The sequence below is a fragment of the Phocoena phocoena genome, chromosome 11 (genome assembly GCF_963924675.1).
Source record: "Phocoena phocoena chromosome 11, mPhoPho1.1, whole genome shotgun sequence".
Taxonomy (NCBI): domain Eukaryota; kingdom Metazoa; phylum Chordata; class Mammalia; order Artiodactyla; family Phocoenidae; genus Phocoena; species Phocoena phocoena.
Genome location: NC_089229.1, coordinates 18,089,434 through 18,116,073, shown reverse-complemented (window position 1 = coordinate 18,116,073; position 26,640 = coordinate 18,089,434). Strand labels below are relative to the sequence as shown.

At 40.7% G+C, this 26,640-nt stretch overlaps 1 protein-coding gene across 1 annotated transcript; it reads left to right on the top strand.

Annotated features, from left to right (window-relative positions):
• Nucleotides 1–7,967: 7,967 nt before the first annotated feature.
• On the top strand, nucleotides 7,968–25,347 carry HSP90B1 (heat shock protein 90 beta family member 1). Its single transcript, XM_065887478.1, has 18 exons — nucleotides 7,968–8,190; nucleotides 9,201–9,303; nucleotides 10,013–10,154; nucleotides 10,718–10,834; nucleotides 12,190–12,521; nucleotides 16,472–16,583; nucleotides 16,810–16,932; nucleotides 18,236–18,352; nucleotides 20,086–20,223; nucleotides 20,337–20,414; nucleotides 20,549–20,614; nucleotides 21,084–21,353; nucleotides 21,627–21,872; nucleotides 22,392–22,528; nucleotides 23,853–23,931; nucleotides 24,023–24,178; nucleotides 24,442–24,564; nucleotides 25,056–25,347. The coding sequence occupies exons 1-18, from the start codon at nucleotides 8,142–8,144 to the stop codon at nucleotides 25,083–25,085; spliced, it is 2,418 nt and encodes an 805-aa protein (XP_065743550.1). The 5' UTR covers nucleotides 7,968–8,141; the 3' UTR covers nucleotides 25,086–25,347.
• Nucleotides 25,348–26,640: the final 1,293 nt, after the last annotated feature.

Genomic DNA, 26,640 nt, shown 5'->3' with positions numbered 1-26,640 from the left:
CTTCCATCTGGGACCTGCTTCACTGTCTCTTCACTAAGTCTCCTCCTCTTGAAAGAGGAAGGAAGGAAGGAAGGAAGGAAGGGAGGGAGGGAGGGAGGAAGAGGGAGGGAGGGAGGAAGAGGGAGGGAGGGAGGAAGAGGGAGGGAGAGGAAAGAGACAGACTTCTCAACAGATTTCTTAAGCAAGTTATCACGGCTTAGTTTACAAGAATCTGCAAGGTACATACGAAGTCCTCAGTCAATGTTTGCTATTCCTACTGCTGTTGTCAGCGTTAACACTACCTCTACTGCAAATGTCTGACTTCAAATTTTGTCATAAAGCAGCCTCAATCGTATCACTCTATTTATCACTGCACTTTAGAACTAGAAGTTATAAGAATATCTACTAACTGGTCAAAAGTTCCTCTGACTTTTTTTCAGAGATTTCTCTCAATATTTTAAGGCTTCGGAATTTCTATATTCAAATACCCCACCCCCGAGCCCGCCCCCAATGACCACAGCACCTAACTTTAGTAATTTTACTCTGACAACGCCAGGCTGTACTTTTACTTTGCTTTTCCTCTCTTTTCTTTTATTTTTTGTAAAGCTTTTTATGCTTAAACTGTAAATCAGAGCTTCCCTGGTGGCGCAGTGGTTGAGAGTCCACCTGTTGATGCAGGGGACACAGGTTCGTGCCCCGGTGCGGGAAGATCCCACATGCCGCGGAGCGGCTAGGCCCGTGAGCCGTGGCCGCTGAGACTGCGTGTCTGGAGCCTGTGCTCCGCAACAGGAGAGGCCACAACAGTGAGAGGCCCGCGTACCGCAAAAAAAAAAAAAAAAAAAAAAAAAAAAGTAAATCATTGGGAATGTAAATTGGTACAACTCTCCTAGAGTGTAATTTGTCAATACCACAACCCTTTGAAACACAAGTCACATACCTTTACCAAGCACATCAATTTTAAGTATTTGTTCTATTTGTCTATAAGGATTTACATCTAAGAATTTTCAGTGCAGCAATATTTATAATGGTTTAAAGATTGGTAAACTAAAGGGCTAACAATAATAAATCGATAATTATGGCACAGTCATGACATGAAATAGTGTACACCCATTAAAAGATAACTTGTAAAAATATTTACATGGAAAAATGTTTACCATATATTGGCAAGTTAAAGACAGTTACAAAACTGTTATTGTGTGATTCCAATTTTAATTAAAAAATGTATATATTAAACATTAAAGACACCAAGATGCTAGTAGTGATGTATCTAGTTAAGGCATATGAGTTATTTTAATTTTCCTCAATCTTTTTTTTTAATTTTTTAATTTCCAAATTTTTTCATAATACACATACAAAAATAAAATTTCTTTAAAAAGCCTTTCAAACTTTTTCAAGTAGCCGAGAGGTACGTAGTAGCTAGAGCAAGGTAAGAAATTTTTTAAATATGAGTTCCACTTTGTTCTACCAATAGTTAACTCTGAGACCTCTTTTCTTTTCTCTGGACCTCAAATTTCCTTAGCTTTTTTTAAAAAGAGAGGGGGGAGCCTTGAGATGATAACATAAATTGGTACAGCTTTTTTCCGCCCCCCAGAGGAATTGGTAAATATCCATAGAATTTGAAGGCACATACTCTTTGACCTAACTATTCCAAAACTAAAAGTTTATCCTCCAGATAAGCTTTCACAAATAAAAAACCTGTGCAGATTAAAGCATTCTCTACAGCATTGACTGTAAAAGCAACAGACTGGAAACAAAACAAGTGCCTAACAAATAGGGAAGTAGATTTTACAAAATGAGACATCCAAGATCTATTAAATGGAATAAGCTAATGTGTATTGTTCCATTTATCTTTTTAAAATTAAGAATTTCATTTAAAATTTTATTACACACATATGTACATTCACAAACACACATGCGTGCACACATACACACACACACACAATTTCTGGAAGGATGCATAAGGAACTTCTATCAGTAGTGACCTCTAGAAATGGGAACAATGGGGTGGGGAGAACCTGGATCTTCTACCTTTGATCTTACACTTTTCTGTACCAATTGGAGTTTTTTTAAACCATGAAAATATCTTAGTTTTATAATTCAAAACCAAGAGGGTGAGTTGTGGAACTACATGATTTCTAAGACTTCTTCCAGCTCTGAAACTCCTATTAAGTCCCTAATGTAACATCATCAACATGGCTAATTAGATCATGTAAAATATCAAATTACCACAATTTAAAATTTAACAAATCTCTTATTTGAAATTCAATTCCTCTTGTGCTCTCCTGGTATCCAAAGTTGACAGAGGACAATTGGACATATACATATATTTTTTTTTTTAATATTTATTTATTTATTTGGTTGCACCGGCTCTTAGTTGCAGTAGGCGGGCTGCTTAGTCGTGGTTCATGGGCCCCTTAGTTGAGGCATTCGAACTCTTAGTTGTGGCATGCATGTGGGATCTAGTTCCCTGACCAGGGATCGAACCCAGGCCCCCTGCATTGGGAGCACAGAGTCTTCACCACTGCACCACCAGGGAAGTCCCAGACATATATTTTTTAATCGATCTGTTTTTCTAAGGCAGAGACTAGGGAGATGTTCATTTTTAGGTAACAGAAAATAAAATGTAAACTACAAGACCACAGGTGAATTTAATTTAAACTCTCTGATTGCATGTTAAGAGTCACAGCACCCACAGATTTTATTAGCAAATGCAGGTAACCATTAATATAAACCCACAGTCAATGCTCAGGCAGGGTAACGTGATGTGAGTTGGGGCGGGGCCTAGGGAGATCACAAATAATCCACATTTGTAGTTAAAACTAGTCAAAAAGAAGACATAATGTAAACTAATGTAAACTGTAGTTACAATTACATTAAATATTTAGAAACACATTTACTGTTCTCTAGTCAAAAATAATACAAGTTCCACATTTCGGAAACATTAAACACCATACTAATTACTAGATGAAAACTACCGAAAGGTTAACATGAGGAAATAATTATGGCTGTTTAATGTCTTAGCTGAAATATTGGGATTTTTTTATTTTGCGTACACGGGCCTCTCACTGCTGTGGCCTCTCCTGTTGCGGAGCACAGGCTCCGGACGCGCAGGCCCAGCGGCCATGGCTCACGGGCTCAGCCACTCCGCGGCATGTGGGATCCTCCCGGACCGGGGCACGAACCCACGTCCCCTGCATCGGCAGGTGGACTCCCAACCACTGCGCCACCAGGGAAGCCCAAAATATTGGGATTTTTGAAACCCAATGTTTGAACCCCAATATTAAAATAGGACCAAGAACATCTACATCTACTGCCACATTCTACCATGAAGGACAATTCAAAGCAGAGCAACCTTCCTGCCAGAACAGAGAAGCTGGATAAGATACTTGAGGATTTATTTAAAGGCATCAGACAGCTACTCAGGCAACCAGGATTTGAGAAGACAAGATTCCAGAAAGGAAGGGTTAAGAAGTGATCCCTACATTCTCTGTTGCTTTTCCCCTTAAAATGTTTGCTGATTCTTACACCATGCAGAGCTAATACTCTTAGAAAACAGCACAAGGCTGATGCGCTAGGCAGCACTCAGCAGCCTCGTGGTGATAGTGCTAGGAGGACAAAAGGTGGAGTTCCAGGCCCACCAGAGAGGAGCCTGGTAAACACTGTAGGCTTTCTGTTGTATTTTCTGGATGCTCAATCTTGATTGAGTAGGTCTCCCCCATTCTTAGTGTGCACTCACAGGCTTTCTTATTTTCTCCAAAACTGGATTTCTTTTTTTATATGATGTAAGATAGGTGTCAACTTTATTTTTCTTTAGATGGATAACCAGTCAAGGCCAGCATCATTTGTGAAACAAACTATCCTTTCTCCTCTAAACTGAAATATCACTTTCATCATGTATTAAATTGAAACAATCTATGTCTGGATTCTCTCTTTTGCTGCACTGTTCTGTTTGTCTGTTCAAACACGTAGTGAACATTTATCATTCCTTTTGACTGTGCAACATCTGAATCCCCTTCCTATTTTGGAGGAAATCCCCACTTCTGGTTCTTGTCCCCCATTTCATGAGCCCACTCCTCACAAATGAAGCTGAAGATGCCAGCTAGAATCTTGCTCAGCTTCCCTTGCAGCTACGGTATGGTAGCAGGCAGCTTCTAAGATGGTCCCAGTGATCTCTGACTCCTGGTATTAACCTCCTTGTGTAATCCCCTCTTCTCACTGAGTAGGGTTACTGCAGAAATGACAGTATGTGATTTCCAATGTCGGTCATGAGTTCTCATGGCTCCTGCCTTGTTTTCTGACTTGGATCACTCACTCTGGGGAAAGCCAGCCACCATACTGTGAGCACACCCAAGTAGCCCAATGGAGAAGTCCGTGTGGTGAGGAACTGAGACCTCCTGCCATTACCTATGAGTCAGTCATCATAGGAGCAGATCCTCTAGACACAGCCAAGCCTTAGATGACAGCAGCCCACGCTGACATCCTGACTACAGCTTCATGAGAGACCCTGAACCAGGACCACCCAGCTAAGTACTCCTAGATTCCCCACTACAGATACCTTGTGAGATAATACATGTTCATTGTTCTAAACTACACAGTTTTGGGGTAATTTGTTACATAGCAGTAAATAATACTCTATATAGGGTATGGCACCAGACCCAACTTCTCCATTTGTTTTATATTCTTCAATAAGATTTTATGGTTTTCTTCATGTTGGAGCTATGTCTTTCTTGTCAAGTTTATTCCTAAGTATTTTATGGTTTGGGTCTCTAATATGAATGAAATTTTAAAAATTTCCATTTCTGTGTTTTTTACAAGATTACAGCAATTCTATTGATGTTTACGTATTTCTTATAGTCAGTAATTTTTTCCCCTAGCTAGAGTCTCTTGAGTTTCTGGATAGGCAATCATTTCACCAGTGAGAAGGGATTTCAAAATAAAAAAACCTCAACTTTTTAAAATTAATTTCAGTTAATTTTCTTAGACCCTCCTAAACAGTGTGGGACAATACTGACAATAGCGGGCATCTCTGTCTGTTTCCTGCTTCCTACTGAAATGGTTTCAGTGTTTTGTTGTTTAAGTCAATGGCTGCTATTAGGGTTTATTGGATTGAGGTATAATTTACATGACAAAATTCACTCTTTTCGAAGTATACAGTTTGATGAGTTTTAACCACCACCAAAATCAATATCAAGAGCATTTCCATCACCCCAGAAAGCTCCCTCACATTCTTTTGCAGTCATTCTTTTATATCTTTGCTTTGGTTTAAATAAGATACATGCACTTATGCTGCAACTCCACTGCTAAAATTTGTTCAAACTCTGCACAGACACCATATCAATATTGCTCACCCCTCTACTGCCAGCACCTTGCATAATACCTGGCACATACCAGGTCCTCAACACTTGCTGAATTAATAAATGAATGAACCAACTGACCAGCCAAAGAATCGACCGTGGTGCTCAGCCTCATTCCTCAATGCTCTCCGATGCCAACTGCTTTCCTGCCTCCATCTCCCAGTCTGCATCCTCCCTGACTCCTCGCTGCTGGACTACACCTGTCTACCAGTTGACCTATCCATTGCTCCTAACGGCACCCCTTTGCCTCTCTGGTGTTTTCCCCCAAGTTCAACTGCAAAGGAGGGTGCTGTCTAGTGGGGTTAGCTGTGCTCAAGAAAAAGCTTAACAACAACAACAAAAACAACAAAGGTAGCTATTCCCTGTACTAGTCACGGACATATAATGTCAAAAGGAAAAAACTAAAATTAGGAAGCGAGGGAATCAGCTCCACAGGTCAGCAGTTTAAAAACAATCTGGAGTGTAAGTTCTGGAGGAGCTAGCCAAGATGGGACATGAGGATCAATCATAGGTCAAAAGGCAGAAGAAGTGGAGACTACAGGGGAGAAACAGCAAGGCTGGGAATGGGGTAAGCTGCCCATTACCTTCACAGGGTGCATAGCCAGGGATCATGTCTTAAAGGGGCAGAGTTCAGCCTGACAACAACCAGCCATATTCTTCTGCCAGTCTATTGTCTTGCGTTCTGCCTGCCTCATACATTCCCACCGTTATCTGCAGTAACATCTACCCACAAGCAATGCATCTATTCTGGAGGGCCCGCCTCATTCTCAGTTCCCTTCAGGTGCAGTACAAATTACCCACCACTGACCAGTTAAGATGGAATTTGCAGTTTCAGAACTGGTTGCTTACTTGTTCAGAGCTAGAGAAAAGGGGGAAGAAATGTTGTGAAATGCAGAACAGTGAAGGAACTCATCTTTCTCTAAAAAGAAAAAATAAACAGGAGTTAAAACACACAAAAATGCAATTATTTGAGATTTCTGAATGTAATTCACACCCTAGTAACTCTTTAAACAAAAAAAATAAGCACAGAGGCATAACAAAAGCTTTGTAAGCTACCCTTTTCTTACTAATAACAAATTCAGATAATTTGGTTAGATGTAAATAAGGCACCACCACAACGTGTAAGTGCTGACCACAGAATTAAGACTGGCGAACCTCAATAGGGGAAGTTATAAATATATACGACAGCCTGTCACTGAAAAGCTTGTCTTCAGGAATTCGGATGATTATCTGAAAACAAATTCGAAATTCAATTAACCTGTAGGAAGCAGTAAGGAAGGCAGTGTTTTTGTGGAAACCGGGTGCGGGTCGGGCTGGGGGCTCTGTAAAGGCTAAAGAGCCATAGAAAATATTTCCAAAGGCCCAAGCTTTGGGTGAGGGACTTCCCTCACACGAAAGCCACCTGGTGTTTTATGTCTTTCTGTATTTCTATGAAGTTACAAAGCTGTACTCTCTCGCTCATTTGCAGTCCCACAGGTTTTGCTTTCAAAGATCTGCAGGTGTATCCTCCTGCACCCGTCAAACTGAGAGTGGTTTTTTTTTTCTTTTTTCTGCTAGACTGGACTTTAATACCATGCTCTTCGCCTGACTCACAGCAGGGACTCTGGGACCACCGGTTCACCGCCTTTGAACTCTCCTGAGGGAGTCAGGGCATCAAAGTTGCTCGCGATTTCCCGTAAGGGAAGGGAAAAAAAAAAAAAAGCCCCGTTACCCTCTTCTGTAAACCGAAACAGAAGGCCTAGCATTCCGGCTGTGAAAGGTGCAGACGTACCAGAAGCTCCGGCTGCCCACGTGACGCACGAGAAGCCAGATTCGGAAAGGCGCGTCCATGAACCGGAGGCTGGGCCGGACTCAGGCCGACCCCCAGAACGCTGGGCGGCCTCGGCCAAGGCCTGGCGGCTTTCTAGGTTCTGAAGGCTGTGTACACTAGAGAGTCTGGAATACGTAGAAATTTCTACGGCACTGGGAACGAGATATAAATTCTAAAACACGCAGCGCAGAGTTCCCGAAAAGACACGCTGGGAAAAAGGCAGACGAAAGGGCCAAACTACGCAGCTGATCAAAGACTACGATTCCCAGCATGCACTACAGTGTTTTCCCCCTAGTACGTTGCATGCTGGGAACTGTAGTTCCTCCCCAACCCCATCGAAAAGTGCGCCGGGGGATTTTCAACTTCTCACGTGTGTCTCGATTCCGAGAAGCACTGCCAGATAGAAAGCTGACTGCGAAAAGTCGCGCTGGAATCATTCCCAACGTGACCCCACGCAGGGACAAGGGAAACGTGAAAAACGCGTTGCCATGGCTACCGCTTCTCCTGGTCACGGAGTAAGCGCGCTCAGGATCCGGAAGTGGTTCCGCGTGACCTCTCCGCAAGGAGGATGTGTTCTGTGCTGACGTTCATTGGAGGGTTTCCCTTAGAGACCAGAGCAACACAGGCAAAGGGGCGGTCCCGCGTGAGAGGGGCCCGCGGAACCAGTTGATTGGAGAAAAGGAGCCAGGACTGACCAATCGGAAGGAGCCACGCTTCGGGCATTGGACACCGCACCTGGACAGCTCCGATTGGTGCACTGCGGTCCCCCCCACGAGTCCCCATTGGGTACAGGTGGTGCGTGGTACGGCACGATTGGTGGATTCGTGTTTCCCGTCCCCCGCCCTCGAGAAGTGGGGGTGAAAAGCGGCCCGACCTGCTTGGGGGTAGTGGGCGGATCGCAAGGCTTGAGGTGTGAGGATCGAAGCCTGGCGTGGTAGGGGGGGGGCGGAGGCGGCTCCTGCGATCAAAGGGGACTTGAGACCCACCAGCCGTGCGCCATGAGGGCCCTGTGGGTGCTGGGCCTCTGCTGCGTCCTGCTGACCTTCGGTGAGTGATCCTGGAGGAGCGGGCCCCCCTGGACGCCCCCCCTCCTCAAGCGCGGCCTCTTCTCGAAGGTTCTGGGGGCGTTGAGCCCGGGAGGGTGATTACAGGGCCTGTGCTTGCTCTGTGGGGTGTCCATTACTTTTCCTCGAAAGAGGCTCAGGGGATTTCGTTTACTCTCTCCTTCCTCTGGAAAGGTAAAAGGAGAACGGAGTCGTTTTAATCCCTTATACATCTCCTAGTATCCGCTCCTAGAGGGCTCAGCCTCCTCGCGGTGGGGCCTCCCTCGGGCTCGTGCCCCCCTCCCCGCCGTCCCCCGGGAGCATTGTGTGTGCCCTTTCCGGAGGGGTTTTGTCAGATGCCGCAACCTTTGGCCATCAGAGTTTGAGGACCCCCCCCGCCCCCAGGCTTCCACGCCTCGCCAACGCGAGTTTCCTTTCTTAGCCGCTGGGCTGTGGAGCGTGAGGCCCGCGGGCAGCGAACCGGCAGTGTCAGCGTGTTTGACTCACTTTTGCTCGAGCTCCTTAACATCTTAAAATCTCTAAACGTCTCTTCGCTTTCTCAGGCTCCTGAGCCCTTCAGTTCCCCTCGCTAGAGGTTGCACAAATCCTTATCGTGTTCTGCCTTGTGGTATTGAAGGCCTAAGTTTTGGCATGGTCAGTTTGGAGGCCTAGTCTCGGCCTGCGGGCAACACGTGTGAATGTAGAAGGGGCCTGGAATCGAATCTGCTAAACAGTATTTATAAAGGATCCCAGGGCCGCCCTTTAGAAGTGATGGCTGCCTCCGTATTTCAAAATCTCCTGGGAGACCTCAGTATCTGAACTTACGTAAGAAATACGCTTACGTGGGTTTACATTGGATATTTAAACCAGTGGATCCATTCTTCCATCGCCCCCTCCCGTATTTGCCAAGTGAATTTTGCAACCACTACACTGGCCCTGTTTGATCTTGTTTCTTCTGAGAAGTACATGAAGCAACGATGTTTAAGAGTTTTCTGGTGTTAAATCTGCCATCAGGGTCTGTCCAGGCTGACGATGAAGTGGATGTGGATGGGACAGTGGAAGAAGATCTGGGTAAAAGTAGAGAAGGCTCAAGGACAGATGATGAAGTAGTACAGAGGTTTGTGTTCTTCTGAAACTATACAGATAACCCGCTGGGAACTTGGAATACAGTAGCTTTTTTGTATCTCTTCTCAAAAGATCCAGATGAAGTTTAATACTCTGAATTTAAATAGAGAAAATGTTAGGGGTAGCAAGTGTGTGCATACATAGTAGTATCTCCTAACTTTGCCACTAAGAAGAATGACTGGTCAAAATGAGATGAATTCCCTTGAAAACTATTTTGATAACTCTGTTTCAGAATGCTAGCACTATAGTCTTCCTAAGACCTTAGAAAAGGCTTTTCCTTTGGTTTTATACCCGGTGTGTACACTTAGTAATTTTAAAAAGGAATTCTGTCAGTTGAGCAATGTTTTGATTCGGCTTCTCAGGACTTAAACTTTTGTAGACCCTTAGAAGCCAAAGTTTCCCAGGCAGAGGGTTCCCTGTGAGGGAACATAAATGAGTGTGACTTTGCTTTTTAGGAGAGGGAAGTTGGGTTTATTTTTCTGACAATGTTTAACACAGAGTATTTCCAACTTGCTGTTAAAGGTAATGTACTACTGTGATAAAATAATAATGAGATGGTAGGCTAGTAATGTAAAGGTTTGCATCTTAGCCTTTTAACCATTAAGACATCCTGAAGAGATCACTCTGCTCTCATCACAGATCCTATATTTTTGGAGGGAATTAAGTAATGCAGTATTAGTTGATCAAATTTATTTCCTTAGAGAGGAAGAAGCTATTCAGTTGGATGGATTAAATGCATCCCAGATAAGAGAACTTAGAGAGAAATCAGAAAAGTTTGCCTTCCAAGCCGAAGTTAACAGAATGATGAAACTTATCATCAATTCATTGTATAAAAATAAAGAGGTAAGCAACATGTGGTTATGATAATGTTGTTTTGTTTCCGTATGGTAGCTAACTTGTTAACTTTCATAGTGAATGTGCTGACATAGCAATTCCAAGCAAGTAGTTGGCAGAGTTTAAAAACCCAGTATGTACAAGAATCACTACTAGATACCTATTTGTGTGTGTTTAGGGGGAGGGAGAGGGTTGCTAAACATTTTCCTTTTTTTTTTTCCCTTTCCCCTCCAACTGTTTTCGTGGCCTGCTAAATAGTTGTGAGTCTTACGTTCAGTCATAACAAACTAAGCCTCGAGTATTGCATACAGAAAGATCATTAGGAGGAAAAGTAGAGTATCAGCTACGCTCAGCAGTTGAGGTGTTCCTTGTAGTAGCTACAGTCCCTTGTGTAGAGAGCTGTGCCTCCTTTCACCAGGAGAGTAACGCCACCTCTGTACCATAGAAGTCTAGTCCTTGAAGAGTGCTTTTTCAGAGTAAAGAGTAGAAATAAAATGAGTTTGCCATTAAATTTAATGTCTCGTGTATCTTGAGGCTAATCTAAGTGTGTATTAAATCTGGCTTCCATTTAGATTTTCCTGAGAGAACTGATTTCGAACGCTTCTGATGCTTTAGATAAGATAAGGCTAATATCATTGACTGATGAAAATGCTCTTGCTGGAAATGAGGAATTAACGGTTAAAATTAAGGTAAGCTTAGAACAATTTTCTTTTTAACTACAAAGAATTCTTAGAGATAGAGAATGCGTATCAGTCAAGATAGGCTAGGTTAGGAGCAATAACAATTCCCAAGTGTCGGGGACTTTAATCAGGGCTCAGCCAAATATGGCCTGTGGGTCAAATCTGACCTGCTGCCTGTTTTTATTTTTATATATATATTTTTAACATTATATTTTATTTTTTTCTTTGGCTGCGTTGGGTCTTTGTTGCTGTGTGAGGGCTTTCTCTAGTTGCAGTGAGCAGGGGTCTACTCTTCGTTGAGGTGCACAGGCTTCTCCTTGTGGTGGCTTCTCTTGTTGCGGAGCGTGGGCTCTAGGTGTGTGGGCTTCAGTAGTTGTGGAGCGAGGGCTCAGTAGTTGTGGCGCACGGGCTTAGTTGCTCCGTGGCATGTGGGATCTTCCCGGACCAGGGCTCGAACCGGTGTCCCCTGCATTGACAGGTGGATTCTTAACCACTGCGCCACCAGGGAAGTCCTGCTTTTATAAATAATGTTTTTGGAACACAGCCATGCCCGTTTGTGTATTATCTGTGACTGCTTTTGACAGAGACCGTATGGTCCACAAAGCCTAAAATACTCTCTGGCCCTTTTCCAGAAAAAGTTTGCCAACCCCTGGCTTAAATCATCAATCATGGCTGTCTATGGCCTTTGCTTTGCATCATCTCTATGACACAGGCTGATTGAGCAGCCACCATCTGAAGTGTAGCTGGTTGCCACGGTGCAGAGAAAGCTTGGAGGGTCTCGCATCAATTAAAGGCTCCAGCCTGAAAGCCACACTCCTGACTCCCACTTGCAACTCCTTGGCCAGAGCTAGTCACATGGCCTTATCCAACCATAAGTGGAGGAAGTATATTCCTACTGTATTTCTGGAAGGCAGAGAGCTGGGAATGTTTAGTGAAGAACATTGGTCACCACAGATTCCAAAGACAGAAGTCATTCAAGTTTTGAATCCTTTTAATTTCTATCAAAGAAATAGGTGAAACATAGAATTTTATTTTTCTTGAATTTTTTTTTCCTAAATAGCTTGCTTCATTTAGGTCTGTCTCTGCCCTTTGACATTTAGACCAGTCCTTGCCCTCTTTATATGGATACTTTACCAAATACACTGAACTTAAAATTACTCTCTATAAAGATGCTTGTGCTTAAGATGTACGCTTTTTGAAAAGGCCATAAAATACTATATGGAGGAAAATATCTCAGTTTTGTTTTCTCTATTGAAATTGATGTGGTCCAAAGCTGGTAGTTTCTCAATATATAGCTCAGTATTTCCTTTTTATATCATGAGTATTGAGCAAGTATAACTGTTTTGTTCTTGTCTTGGTTTTAGTGTGACAAGGAGAAGAACCTGCTCCATGTCACAGATACTGGTGTAGGAATGACCCGGGAAGAGTTGGTTAAAAACCTTGGTACCATAGCCAAATCTGGGACGAGCGAGTTTTTAAACAAAATGACTGAGGCACAAGAAGATGGCCAGTCAACTTCAGAACTGATTGGCCAGTTTGGTGTCGGTTTCTATTCTGCCTTCCTTGTAGCAGATAAAGTTATTGTCACGTCGAAACACAACAACGACACCCAGCACATCTGGGAGTCCGACTCCAATGAATTTTCCGTAATTGCTGACCCCAGAGGAAACACGCTAGGACGGGGAACGACAATTACGTGAGTATTACTAATTCCTAATGAGAATTAATAGTCGTAACGAGGATGTTGATTCTCCAGTTCTGGCTCTGAGCAAACGGCTTATTCTGGGCCTTAATTTCTTTGCCTATAAAAATGAGGAACTTGAACAGTTTTCACCACTTGATGTATTCTGAGGCCTTGCTAAGGGCCGGACCCAGAGTTATGGTGGCTGCTGTCTGTGGAGGGCTTGAAGGAGGAAGGGTTAGCTCTTCAGGGAGAAGGCAGATCGGAGGCCTCAGAAACAAGTGGCTTGTCCAGGTTTTCCAGGTAAGCAGGACTTAGAAAAGTGGTGTCAGTCTGTGGAGCATCATGGATAATGGCGGTGGCACGGCGTGTTTACAAGATTCAAGGAATTCCTTTCAGGTGGTGGCAGTTACTGATGGAATTTCTGATGAACTTTGTTAAAGTTTTCTGAAGGTGGTATGGAGGATGGCAGGACTGGATGAGAAGAGACTCTTGGGGTTGCCTGGGTAACGGTTGAAAACATGCCAAGACAGTAGCCAGGGTTGGGGGCGGGTTGGAGAGCACAGGAACAGATAAAGGACTTGAAGAGAGTTAAGAAAGTTCTTTGGAAGAAAACGTCTCGTTCGAGGATAGTTACTAGTTATTGAATTTGATATGGAATTCATTTTAAGCCAGTACCTATTGTTGGTGTCGATGAGACATATCTTATGCCCAGTATCTCCTGGTGCTTGCAGCACTGTGAAGTGTGAAGCAGACAGACGACAGGGCAGCTTTCTGCCTTTTGTTTTTTTCTCCATCTTAGAGATAAAGAAATTCCAATTTAGAGGTCAATTGACTTGCCCAGTTCTGCCAAGTGAAAATGTGCCTACAGTCTTGATTTTTTTCTTAATTCAGTTTAAAATTTTCTCAACATTAAGGATTTTTAAATATTCAGGTAGGAAACAAGCATACATCTATCATTTCAACCAATTTTCTTCATCCCAGAAGACATTTCCTATTTTCATTGTCAGAGATTTTCCTTTCATGAAACTAGACAACTGCATTTTAGTATTTTTACTAATTTACTGTTCTAAATTTACCTTCTCCTGCCTTTCACATCTCCTGATCTCTTTAGGAGACATCCCTAATAGTTATACCCCAGGACCCTCTCTGTTAGGTGGTAGGAGAATACAGGTAAATCGCATCTTTTAACTAGAAAGAGAAAATGATGTCCCAAGAGGTGCTAATGTCTTAGGTTGCCAAGAGACAGGTGAGACATCTAGATGGACGCTCCATGTGAGCAAACATTTTGTTAATACTCCATTCCCAGAGCCTAACGCATGACTAGCAGGTATTGGTATGAATGAATAAGGGTCATCAGGATGGTTTCCTACGGTAGCATGGATGGTTGATCAGTAAATGAAATTTTACAACAGGTTCTCCTTTCCTTGGCAAAATTACCTTTTTTCTTTAAGCCCTCCTTCCCAACCATTCACTTAACAGATATCCATTTGAGTGCCTGTTACCTGCTAGGGTTTAGGGCTACAGTGGAGAATAAGACAGTTGCTGTCCCTACTTTCACGTGGCTCATTCGACTAAGGAAGAAAAAACATGAGATAATTTCAGAGTAGCAAATGCCAGAAAGGAAGTTAAGGGATTACCTCCCTTATCAGAAGGTCTTTCTGAAATGGTAATAAACTAGGTTCAGATATTCTAGGCAGCAAGCACAGCATGTTGGAAGTTCCAGAGGCAAGAGGCCCATTTGAGGAACTGAAAGTCTAGAATGGCCAAAGGGAAAAGGAGAGCAAAGGCAAGGAAGCGACAAGGTTAGGATCCTGCCCTGCATACATATGACTTCATCTTATATTTGACTAATAAAGTAGAAACCATCTGACAATTCAATTTCCTCCCTACTCCTGTCTGTGCCCCTAAATTAGCCACCACTGTACCCTTATGAGAGATTTAGTGAGGATTAAATGAGATCATGAAATTAGCATCCTGTAAATGCTGTAAAAATTGCCTCTGTCCCTCCTACTACCATGAGGGAGTATTCTACATTTCTCCCTAAAGCTAGTCTCTGCTTCTCATCTGTTGTCTCTCACGCCACCTCCTCAGAGACTAAGCATAAATTGATGCCTACCGTGTCTTTTCAAGTCAGCCTTTCCTGAACACCTTCCTCTTTCCCATCAAAGTGTAAACGTATTGAAGTCTCTGGGAAAAGGAACAAAGGCAGGTGGGGCCATGCCCCATGCAGCTGTCAGGCATGCACTCTCTTTTTCTCCCCCATCTACTGTTGAGCTTCTCAAAAAAGCATACTTGCCTTTGTTGCTACTTCACCTTCTGTTCACAACTCAGCCTACTGTGTTTTGACTTTATCCACCATCTTTCCATTGAAATAAGTCACCAGTAATCCTTGTTGCTAAATCCAGTGGATTCAGGGTTATTTTAGTTGGTATGGCTCCCAGCAATGGGTTCTTTTTTTTTTTGTAGTTTTTCTCTTGTGTTTTCTATAGAATTTGCATTCCACTGCTCATACCGTAAAACAATCCATTCAGTACCTAGCTTCATCTTTTTAAACTTTCCGTTGCCTAAATGTTGATATTCTCTTTCTTCAAAAGTTGTTTCAGCCCTTTCCGTTATCCCGTGTCCCGCATGCAGTCTGAACCACTGTCTTGGATCCAGGTTCCAGCTCCTCCTCAGGGTTCTCTAATCTATATTCTTAGTCCAGATCAGAAGTCAGCAAACTTTTTCTTAAAGGATCAGCTAGTAAATATTTTAAGCTCGTGGACTATAGGATCTGTCACATGTCACAACTTTCCTATTCTAGTTTGAAAGCAGCCATAGACAATATAGGATGAGGTTGTATCCCAGTAAAATTTCTTAATGGGTGCCAGCCAGAGTTTGCCAACCCCTGGTCTAGATCTCTCTACGGGGCCCTGGACTCTTATGTCTAATTGCCTCTTAAATACCTCTAACTAAGATGTCTAACCATCAGCTTCAATTTGCATCCGAAAGTGATGCAACTCTCCACTAACCCCGGATCACTAATGTGTATGCTCCAAGACCAGAGATTTAGTCCCCTCACTAGGCTGTGTCATCATGTGCTGTCTACTTGTTGGCAGGTGCTACTAAACTATAAGCTTTTTGAGGCAGGGAGAGAACCATGGATACATTGCCCATATTTATTGGGAGCACAAACATCACGACTACCTGCTGTGTTTGAGAGTACGTTGTGATTATTATTCTTGGTGGATGGAGGAGGTGTTTGCAGAAGGGGTAGTAAGGAAGAAGAGGAAGCAGTGCTACAATTTTTGATATTATAATTATCTAAGCCAGTGCTGTCCAGTAGAACTTTCTGTGATAGAAATGTTCTATCACTGCTCTGTCCAATATGGTAGCCACTACCTACATGTGACCATTGGAATGTGGCAATATAACTAAAGAACTGATTTTAACTTTTATGTAAATAGTCACGTGACAGGTGGTTACTGTTTTCTTGTCTAATGCAATGTAAACAATAGTTCAGATTAATTTTCTAGCTTTTTTTAAGGAACATGTTTTTATTAGGGGTTAACTACAATAATCACTTGATTTCTAGGGTTGCTATCAGAGTGCATAAGATTCTACTTTTCTCCAGAATATTGCAGTGATTTCCCACCTTCAGCTAACTTAAGATTTCTGTTCTTCAAATGAAAAACATCCAGCACGTTGAGAAGGTTGAGAACATTTTCATTTTTTTACTTGGAACTAAGAATATTTTCCACCTGAGGGAGTGCAAGAAAGTTCTTCCTTTACCATACCCATATTAGGTATATTTAGCTCACAAACCTTTATCGGTGATGAGAGTTCTTAACATGGATAACGGGGACATTGTTGGTTATACAAAGAATTGCTGGCTATTATAGTCATATGAGTATTTAGACAAATTTATAATCAGATCTTTTAAACCATCATGTCTTTCTCTAAACGTCTTACTTTCTTTGCAGCCTTGTTTTAAAAGAAGAAGCATCTGATTACCTTGAACTGGATACAATTAAAAGTCTCGTGAAAAAATATTCACAGTTCATAAACTTTCCTATTTATGTATGGAGCAGCAAGGTAAATCTGTAGGAATACAATTTATGTGTATTACCTTGGCACATATTCGAATATTTAACACTGAAAGAATGAACGTTAAATATGGTTCTTTCAATACAGGATACTCTCAGTGTTTTCTTACTGAAGATCGACTTTTTCAGCTGTAATTTTGTTTCATATCCTATAGATGAAATCAGAATTATTAAACAAATGAGTTCAACCGTAATTCTACTTTCTACTTCAACAGACTGAAACTGTTGAGGAACCCATGGAAGAAGAAGAAGCAGCAAAAGAAGAAAAAGAAGAATCTGATGATGAAGCTGCAGTAGAAGAAGAAGAAGAAGAAGAAAAGAAACCAAAAACTAAAAAAGTAAGTCTGGTTCATCTTCCTACTTAAAATATTGTTTAGGTTATAAAGTACCAAACCCATAGAAAAAGAGATCAGATTTGTTGTTGCCGGGGGTGGGGGGGGTGTTGGAAGAAGGTACAGACTTCCAGTTATAAGGTCAGTAAGTACTAGGGATGTCGTGTACAGCATGACAAGTAGAGCTAACGCTGCTCTATGGTATATAGGAAAGGTAAGAGTAAATCCTGAGAGTTCTCATTATAAGGAGAAACTTTTCTTTCTTTGGTCCGTTTTTTTTAAGTGTTGTTTATTCTTTTATTCTCATCTATATGATGGATGTTAACTTATTGTGGTGATCATTTCACAATATGTGTAATTCAACCTTTATGCTGTATGCCTAAAACTCATGCAGTGATGTGTATCAATTATATCTTGATAAAACCAGGGAGAGGGGAGAACTAAGGTAAAAAATATTGTTTAGCTTATGTTAGAAAAAACAGATGCAGGAAAAAAAAACCAAAACACAGAAACCCAAATATGCACAGACCGATTTGAGGGTAAGCTTCAGTTCTTAATGGTCTTCTTTTTTCAAGGAGTGAGTCCCTAGGCCCAGCTTTTAAAACCAAACTCTGTGTGTGCGCGCGCGCTCTCTCTCTCTCTCTCTCTCTCTCTCTCTCTCTCTCTCTCTCTCTCTCTCTGTCTCAGAAAGTTTTAAGTAGCAAATGCAGATCATTTTTATGAAGAGTTCTCTGACTTCCATATATTGCCCAGGACTGAAGGCTTATGACATGTTTTGAATTTTAAAAGCTTAAGAAGCTTTTTTGCATCTTTTGTCATGTAGATATCAACTATAAAATTAGTTCTCTGGTCTGCTTAGGTAGTAGAGTAGGTAGAAGTAATGATGGTGGATTTTGAGAAATGTTTATTGTAAGATGTTGGATTTCTATAAGTCATGAAATAGAAATACATAAGATGTATATCCTTCTAAACTCAAAACAGGTATTTTTATGAAATAACATTTTAGCTAGTTAAAAGTAACTGAAAAAAAAAAAAAAGTAACTGAAAAAACCTTAATTGGATTGTTATCAATTATAATGAATAACCATTTGTCTTTGTTGTATTATAACAGTCTTAAGTGTTGACAGAAGTACTTTAAAAAATTTTTTTTGATCCAGTTGGCAAGAACCATACTACAGTATAGGTACCCTTTGATGCTTCCTATATTAATACTTTTTTGAAATGTTCTAAAGCTGTGGTTACTGTAGTATAACTATTGATACTACTGGTATATCTGCTAGGAGAGACTAATCAAATACTGTAACTTCAGGTTGAAAAAACTGTCTGGGATTGGGAACTTATGAATGATATCAAACCGATATGGCAGAGACCATCGAAAGAAGTGGAGGAGGATGAATACAAAGCTTTCTACAAATCATTTTCAAAGGTAAATGTTATTTTAGAATAATGTGATAATGAAACATTACTAAATCAAAAATATGTTTAAAAATAGTTTTATAATTATTTGAACACAACTGGTTTCCTTTTTAATCCTGTGTATTTTATATTATGCATTAAAAAAATTTTACTCTGGGGCTTCCCTGCTGGCGTAGCGGTTGAGAGGCCGCCTGCCAGTGCAGGGGACACGGGTTTGTGCCCCAGTCCGGGAAGATCCCACATGCCGCAGAGCGGCTGGGCCTGTGAGCCATGGCCGCTGAGCCTGGGTGTCCGGAGCCTGTGCTCCGCAATGGGAGAGGCCACAACAGTGAGAGGCCCACGTACTGCAAAAAAAAAAAAAATTTTTTACTCAGAAGGAATCTGTAGGCTTCACCAAATTGCCAAGTGGTCTGTGCTACAAAAAAGATTTAGAACTGCCTACTAGGTACATGCTTGATTTCTACTACAGAACCTGTAAGACCTAAAACCATGTTATTGAATGACTTTTAACATAATATTGAAGAGCTTATTTACAACATCAAACATTTCTTTTGAGGTCATATGCCTAGGAATAATTACTAAATCTATTTCCTTGCCAATGTTTTGTTTTCTTTTACTGATCATTTCTTGTAACTCTTAGAATCCAAAACTAGCATTGACTAAAATTGTTTCAAGTTAACGTTTCCTCAAACATCTTGCACAAAAGCGAACAGTTTAATGGACTTAGCACAGCTAGAGAAAACTTAATTATTCTGTGATTGTATTTGTTCTTTGCTCTATTCCATCTGCTGATTCGTTACTTAACCTTTGTTTTCCTTACCTTAACATCCAACCATCCTTTCAGCTTTACTTCCAAAAACTTTCCCTTGGTTCTGCCTCTACTTTCATTCCCGTGAACTCGAAAGTCCTAGTGCATATATGTAAAGGTACTTTCGTCTCAAGCAGCTATATTAGAAATATGTGAGCAGTGTGTGATTTTAAGTCTTTTAGAGGCTACATTTTTTTATAGTTGAAACAGGTGAAGTTAACTTTTAATAATATATTTTATTTAACCCAATATACCCAACAGTGTTATTTCGACAGGTGATCAGTATAAAAAATTGAGTTGTCTCCTTTTTGGTTTTTTTGTTTGGTTGGTTATTTTGTGAGGTGTGTGTTTGTACCATGTTGTCAAAGTCTGGTGTGTGTTTTACACTAACCAGCACATCTCAGTGTGGACTAGATACATTTCAAGTGTCCAGTAGCCATATGTGGGTACGGTAATGTATAATGCAGGAAATTTCTGTCCTTATGCTTTATAGCTATTTACATACCTCTTTTTATCCACTGCTGTTCCAAATTTCATGGAAGAATCCTGTTCCTGAGTACTTTTTTGGTTGAACAGTACACTCATGAAATGTTGTATATTATTTTGTCATTTAGGCAGGGCGGTGGTTTTCCTGTCCTGTTCTCTTACATGTGTGGAACCTAGACTCATCCATCCTTCCCCAGGTTTAGGCGATAGAGTGATATTATTGACAGTCATCATCAGAACAACCATGTACAGCCAGCTAGAAGTGCAATCTTAATTGTTTCTTCTTCCCTCCTTGCCCCCACCTTCACTTTTTTGGTAAGGGTACTTTTTTGTTAGTTAAATGTTAAACTGAATGTGTACGACATAATAAATCGCTTTTTCCTGTGCCTTTTGAATCGCAAACCGCTTTTTCCTGTGCCTTTTGAATGACTAAGATACCAACTTTCTAGGAAAGCGATGACCCCATGGCATATATCCACTTTACTGCTGAAGGGGAAGTTACCTTCAAGTCAATTTTATTTGTACCCACATCTGCGCCACGTGGTCTGTTTGATGAATATGGATCTAAGAAGAGCGATTACATTAAGGTGGGTTTTTTTTTTTTTTTTTTTTTAAGGTGGGTTTTTTAATGGTATAAACTGAGTTTAAAATTTCAAAGTATGATTTCCAGAAAGTCACCTATTTTTTGGTTTCTGCTTAGCTGTATGTGCGCCGAGTATTCATCACAGACGACTTCCATGATATGATGCCCAAATACCTGAATTTTGTCAAGGGTGTGGTAAGTATCTGGGGATTAATGGGGGAAGAGGGGATTAGAGTGGGAGTCTGGAAGTGGCGTTTTCTTTGGGTTGGTTGGTTTTATTTTTTTCGAGTGTTTTTATTGCTAACTGGACTTTCTTTTGCCACCTGAAGGTGGACTCAGATGATCTCCCCTTGAATGTTTCCCGTGAGACTCTTCAGCAACATAAACTGCTTAAGGTGAGTGTCTCTGGGAAGAGACCGGCCGCCTTGCTCTTTGGTCGGGCCTCAGAGAACAAGACTCCATTAGTGGAGTTCCCAGGTTTTGAGACTAGTCCTTGGCTTTTCAGATAAAGAACTTAATTTTACTCTGGAATGATCAAATCCTGAGAATCTGATTGTTTTTCCCCCAACATTTTATAATAAAAAATTTTCAAACATACAGAAAAGTTGAAAGAGCAGCGAATACCCATATATGCCCACTACCTGGTCTTAAAGTTAGAATATAAACATTAAAACAATCTTGTGACTGTTTCCAGGGACAACTTAGTTTCTGCTCCATCTGACATAGGAGTACTCACCATTCCCTGCCCCTTGATAAATACCAGCATCTGTATCTTTCACCACTACTCCCCTGCTCCCTTACGTATTGTATGTTCTCAAAAGTTTGTGATGAGCTTTTGTAAAGTTACTCTTTAATTTTGTTTAGGTGATTAGAAAGAAACTTGTCCGTAAAACCCTGGACATGATCAAGAAGATTGCTGATGAGAAATACAATGATACTTTTTGGAAAGAATTTGGTACCAACATCAAGCTTGGTGTGATAGAAGACCACTCAAATCGAACACGTCTTGCTAAACTGCTTAGATTCCAGTCTTCTTACCATCCAAGTGACATTACTAGTCTAGATCAGTATGTGGAAAGAATGAAGGAGAAGCAAGACAAAATCTACTTCATGGCTGGGTCCAGCAGAAAAGAGGTGAGGTGAACTTGAACTGGTCCTGGTATGTAGCTGGGCATTTATAGCCAACTCTTGAGGGGAAAAAAAAAGGAAAACTTACTTAAATTATAAACTGAAGTGGTTATGAGGCCTGTCAGTCACTGATAGGAAGAAAGTCATTTATATTCTCTGCACCTCTTAATTCTCCACCTGTAAAATGGGGTTGCTGGTATTACATAAATGTACCTACTAGGATGAAAAAATATACCAAGGCCAGGCTTGGAAATTTTTGTTACTTTCTTAATTTTGTAGGCTGAATCTTCTCCATTTGTTGAGCGACTCCTGAAAAAGGGATACGAAGTGATTTATCTCACAGAACCTGTGGACGAATACTGCATTCAGGCTCTTCCTGAGTTCGACGGGAAGAGGTTCCAGAATGTTGCCAAGGAAGGAGTGAAGTTTGATGAAAGTGAGAAAAGTAAGGAGAGTCGTGAAGCAATTGAGAAAGAATTTGAGCCTCTGCTCAATTGGATGAAAGATAAAGCCCTCAAGGACAAGGTATTCTAGAAATTAGAAATTGAAAATTCTAGCATCTTCATTTGAAAAAATGTGTTGTGTCAGCAAATTAAACTTTGCAGCTGGTACTTTTGTAACCATTAAAAGTTGTACAGAACAACATTTAATATTGTAGTGAAGTTATTGGGAGGTTGAGCTTAAAATTTATGAACTACAAAGAATTGAAAGGATAAGTGTTATCCTGTGGGTGGGTATTTTTCTTCCCTTTGTAATTGAAAGTTTTCCATAGTTTAATACTGTTTTTGTAATAGCTTAAATTTTTACCGATTAAACTTAAGTAAGTTTTAAATGCTTTTAAAAGTTGATGTTTAAGTATTTATGACTGAAAAGTTCAGATTATTAAATGACAGTTTCCTAAAGATCTGAATGAGAGGTACTTTTCTGATCTGCCTCCGTTTATGATCTTAAGCGATGAGCCCTTAAGGAGTTGAAATGCAATTACTTCACGACCTTACCTGTTGATATTTATATATCTCTAACTTTTGGTTTCCTTATCCTAAGATTGAAAAGGCTGTGGTCTCTCAGCGCCTGACAGAGTCCCCATGTGCTCTTGTGGCCAGCCAGTACGGATGGTCTGGCAACATGGAGAGAATCATGAAAGCCCAAGCATACCAGACCGGCAAGGACATCTCTACAAAGTAAGCATCCTCAGGGAAGTCCTGCCACCTCGGCGTTAGCTCTTGTACAGCCGTCCTTTAGAAGATAATGGCAGCTTCTATACAAAGAACTGAGGTGTTTTAAGTGTCTGTTGTATATTAGATAAGTTTACAAAGGGATTAGATTGCTACATTAGATTGCTAAAGAAAAGGTCTTGAAGTTGTGATTTATTTTATAGTATTTTATCTACAGATGGAAATTTTCTTAATCTGTTACACATAATGTCTTTTGGCATTAGATTATATGCTTGGCCTGGTATCTGGACTTCTTTTACAGTTTTAGATAATAGTTACAGATGAAGTTAATGACACTTATATTTCTTAAAGGAGTTAAATGCTTTTAATCACCCCCCTTTCACCCCCAACAAGTATGCTCCACAAAATAAAGGGTAGAGGGTGCACAAGTTAACGAGTATTTGAACTCAAGGGCCAAGTACTGGAGGTACACTGGGTCTTTGGTACCCTTTATTTTCAAGAAATATGTATTTCGAGTTTTTAATATTACAACAATAGCTTTGAAAATGACTTCTTCCTTGCTTTTATTCTCTTCTACTTGGAATATCTTCTTATTAGCTACCTAATCATCATACTTTTTTTCCCCAGGCCTAGCTTAAGGATTCTTCTCCTAAGTGTAATTTCCATTGTCACAATCCCCAAACTCCATTTAAAAATATATCTATAATTCGTAATTAGCGTGACTCACCAATGTGTAATATTTATAAAATAAATTGTGACATTCAGACTAGTCAGGATGACAAATCATAGTCCTCTAAGGCTTGCATGTATGATAGGTTATACCAGGATGTAGGGAGAGGGGCTTCACCCTGTCCTCGGCATGCAGCTATAGGAGGGAGAACAGTCACAGGGGATGGTAGGATGCTAATGACGATGAAGGTATACTCAGAGGCATTGCAGCTGACTCCAGAGAAAAGAAGCAGTTTTTCTTAGAACCATATAGGGTGAGGCATCGTGGAGAAGGTGTTAACTTGAGCAGCACCCACAGGCTGTTCTGTTCCAGAACTCTGGGGAGACACAGATGCAGTTAAGATAGTGAATACATTAAGAGGGGTGAACAGGACATTAAATCAGTTCATCCACTCAACAAAGGCACTTGGGATTCATCAGTAAATGAGAGTTCATTATTGTACTCTTTCATCTAACCACACACATAGAAAGCATGATGTAACAATATATAAGCATGTCGATTTTTCAAAAAGTTGTTCTCTGTAATTATGTGAGTTAGTAATAGAGTGTGGGAAATGCATGGACCCTAAAATTCGATGTTTGTTTTTTTACTTTGTAACAGTTATTATGCCAGCCAGAAGAAAACATTTGAAATTAACCCCAGACACCCACTGATCAGAGACATGCTTCGACGAGTTAAGGTGAGCAGTATCATAGCCATACTCCTTTGTCTTTTAATTTGACTACTTTGGACCCTTTAATATTAATCAGGTGTGGCTTCTTCCATTTCAGGAAGATGAAGGTGACAAAACAGTTTCAGATCTTGCTGTGGTTTTGTTTGAAACAGCAACACTGCGGTCAGGATATCTTTTACCAGACACTAAAGCATATGGAGATAGAATAGAAAGAATGCTTCGCCTCAGCTTAAACATTGACCCTGATGCAAAGGTTTGAAGTAATTTATTGAATGTTTGAATCCCCGGTGTCACGCACAATGCTAGAAATTAATGAGAAGCTCCCCACCCTTTTACATCCTTTTTTTGTCTGTCTCCCTTTGTTAGCTTGACTGTTAACTCTAATTAGAGGATTGACTCTACAGTTCTGAATAAACCGGAGTGAGGTTAATTATGATCTTATACATTTAAGTGAGCAAAGTGAAAATAGATCCAAGGTGTTCAGTGCATTAATGGGCTCATAAACGTTCCCCTTAGGTGGAAGAAGAACCAGAAGAAGAACCTGAAGAAACAACAGAGGATACCGCAGAGGACACAGAGCAAGACAACGACGAAGAAATGGATGCAGGAGCGGATGAGGAGGAACAAGAAACAGCAAAGGTAGAACAAACCAAGAATGGGACTTGCATTTTCAGTTCTTGCAAAGCTAAGACTGTTACAGAAGTCAAGAAATAAATAGTCATCTAATTATCAAATTCAAAAGCTGGAGCAAATCCCTTTTTTATTTAAAGTGTGTACTTTGATCTTCCCACTTCCTTTATTCCCTTAGGTTAGCCATCCATTCTTGAGATGTTATTAAGCAGATCGTCCCTTAGCCCATGGTGCTGCTGTGTTCTTTGCCACTTGCTTCTGCCTTAACTCTAGCAACATTAGGCTATTTTAAATTTTTGACTGTTTGTGTTCAGGGACTGTTGATCTTGTTGTTGGGCTCTAAGTTATTTTTCAGATTAGCAAGGTGAGGTTCTAGCCTACAGCTCACGTTAATGGATAGGCTGGGTCCATTTCAATTGTTTTTTCCATACATGAACCTTCTGTGAGCTAAGGTTTGTTGTGCTGGTTTTTAATGTCTTCTGATTTTTCTGTTTTCACAGAAATCTACAGCTGAGAAAGATGAGCTGTAAATTACACTGTCGCTGTTTGGATCCCGTGTGGAGAAGGAGTGTGAAATTTCAGTCATTTCTTTTGGGAGAGAATTGTTGTGGATGCTCCCCCCAGCCCCCTTCTCCCCCGCACTGTCAAATGTTGGGATTTTGGGTCACAGGAAGAAGTGGGTTTTTTAGTTGAATTTTTTTTTAACATTCCTCATGAATGTAAATTTGTACTATTTAACTGACTATTGGTGTAAAATCTTGTCATGTGTATAAAAATAAAAAAGATCCCAAACATTCAGTGTCTTGCCTGTCTTTTCATAGTTCATCGCTTTTTCCTTCCGGTTTTATTGTGGTGTAAGGGACACGCGGCACTGTGTGAGTTCAGCGTGTGCCGTACAGTGACTCACGCACATCAGGAAGTGATCACAATAAGCAGTGAGCACCCATCGTCTCATACAGGTACAAAATAAAGGAAAAATACTGTTTAGATCATGTGTCTTGGGTTTTCTTCCTTTCAAAAGTAATTCATATTTACTAAAGACAAGTGGTTTTTTTAAATTATCTTTAAAAACCACCCATAGAAAGAAGACATACTCTTCCTTACAGAAGAATTCCAAACAATACATGTAGAAGCTCCCCTTTCTAGGAAGTGGAGCTTAATCCTTTTCTTTTTCAGTGTGGGCTGGATTTAATGACTGTCTTCCGGAGTATGGAAAGCAGAAAGCAGTAACTTTCTATAGAGAAACTTGGCAAGTGCTACCTTAATAACCAAGTGCTCAAGGTTCATATCACCAGGGACGTCGTGTACCCGCTGATGCGATGAGGAAGGGTACCTCACCTCTGGTATTCTTCCCAAAAGTTCCTAACCGTAACCTAACCTAGAATACGTGAACAGTACTCTTCAAAAATTTTTAAGGTCAAAACCAAAGAAAGGGAGGGTGGGAGGGAGACACAAGAGGGAGGAGATAAGGGGATATATGTATAGCAGATGCACTTTGTTATAAAACAGAAACTAACACACCATTGTAAAGCAATTATACTCCAATAAAGATGTTTAAAAAAACCCAAAAAACAAATAGTCACAGACTGGAGGAAACTAAAGGAGACATGGCAACTAAATGCAATGTAGTAACCTGGGTGAAAGCTGGAGAAATCCAGAGTCAGACATATTCATTTGTGCCTTAGCTCTGGCATGTGTGATGTGTAGCATGGTCATGTAAGATGAGGGCATTCATGGAAACAGGAAGTGGGATACAGGAACTGTGCTAGCTTGGCAGTTTTCCTGTAAATCTAAATTTATTCCAAAATAAAAAGGCTATCTTTTTAAAATCATCTATAGTCCTACCACAAGTATAACTACAGATACTGAGTGAAGATCCTCATCGATATGTTTAATTTGTCTTAAAATGTGTTACGGGAGAAACGGTTTCTCTAAATATAGCCATCTGAAATAGTATTTTTTTTTTAACTGGCTAGGGAGAGAAAATGTTACTCATTTGCATATTCAGAGATCATGGTGTGTGAGAAAATTCTGTGGAACCTAATTTTATGTACAATAAAGTTGTTGAACACTTCACAATTTTCC

What these genes read in the sequence shown, in the direction of transcription:
- HSP90B1 (XM_065887478.1), top strand. Translation starts at nt 8,142, where the DNA reads ATGAGGGCCCTGTGGGTGCTGGGCCTCTGCTGCGTCCTGCTGACCTTC. An exon ending in GGACGGGGAACGACAATTAC is followed by an intron (nt 12,522 to 16,471) that starts GTGAGTATTACT and finishes CTTTCTTTGCAG; the next exon opens with CCTTGTTTTAAAAGAAGAAG. An exon ending in CTGGGTCCAGCAGAAAAGAG is followed by an intron (nt 21,354 to 21,626) that starts GTGAGGTGAACT and finishes TTAATTTTGTAG; the next exon opens with GCTGAATCTTCTCCATTTGT.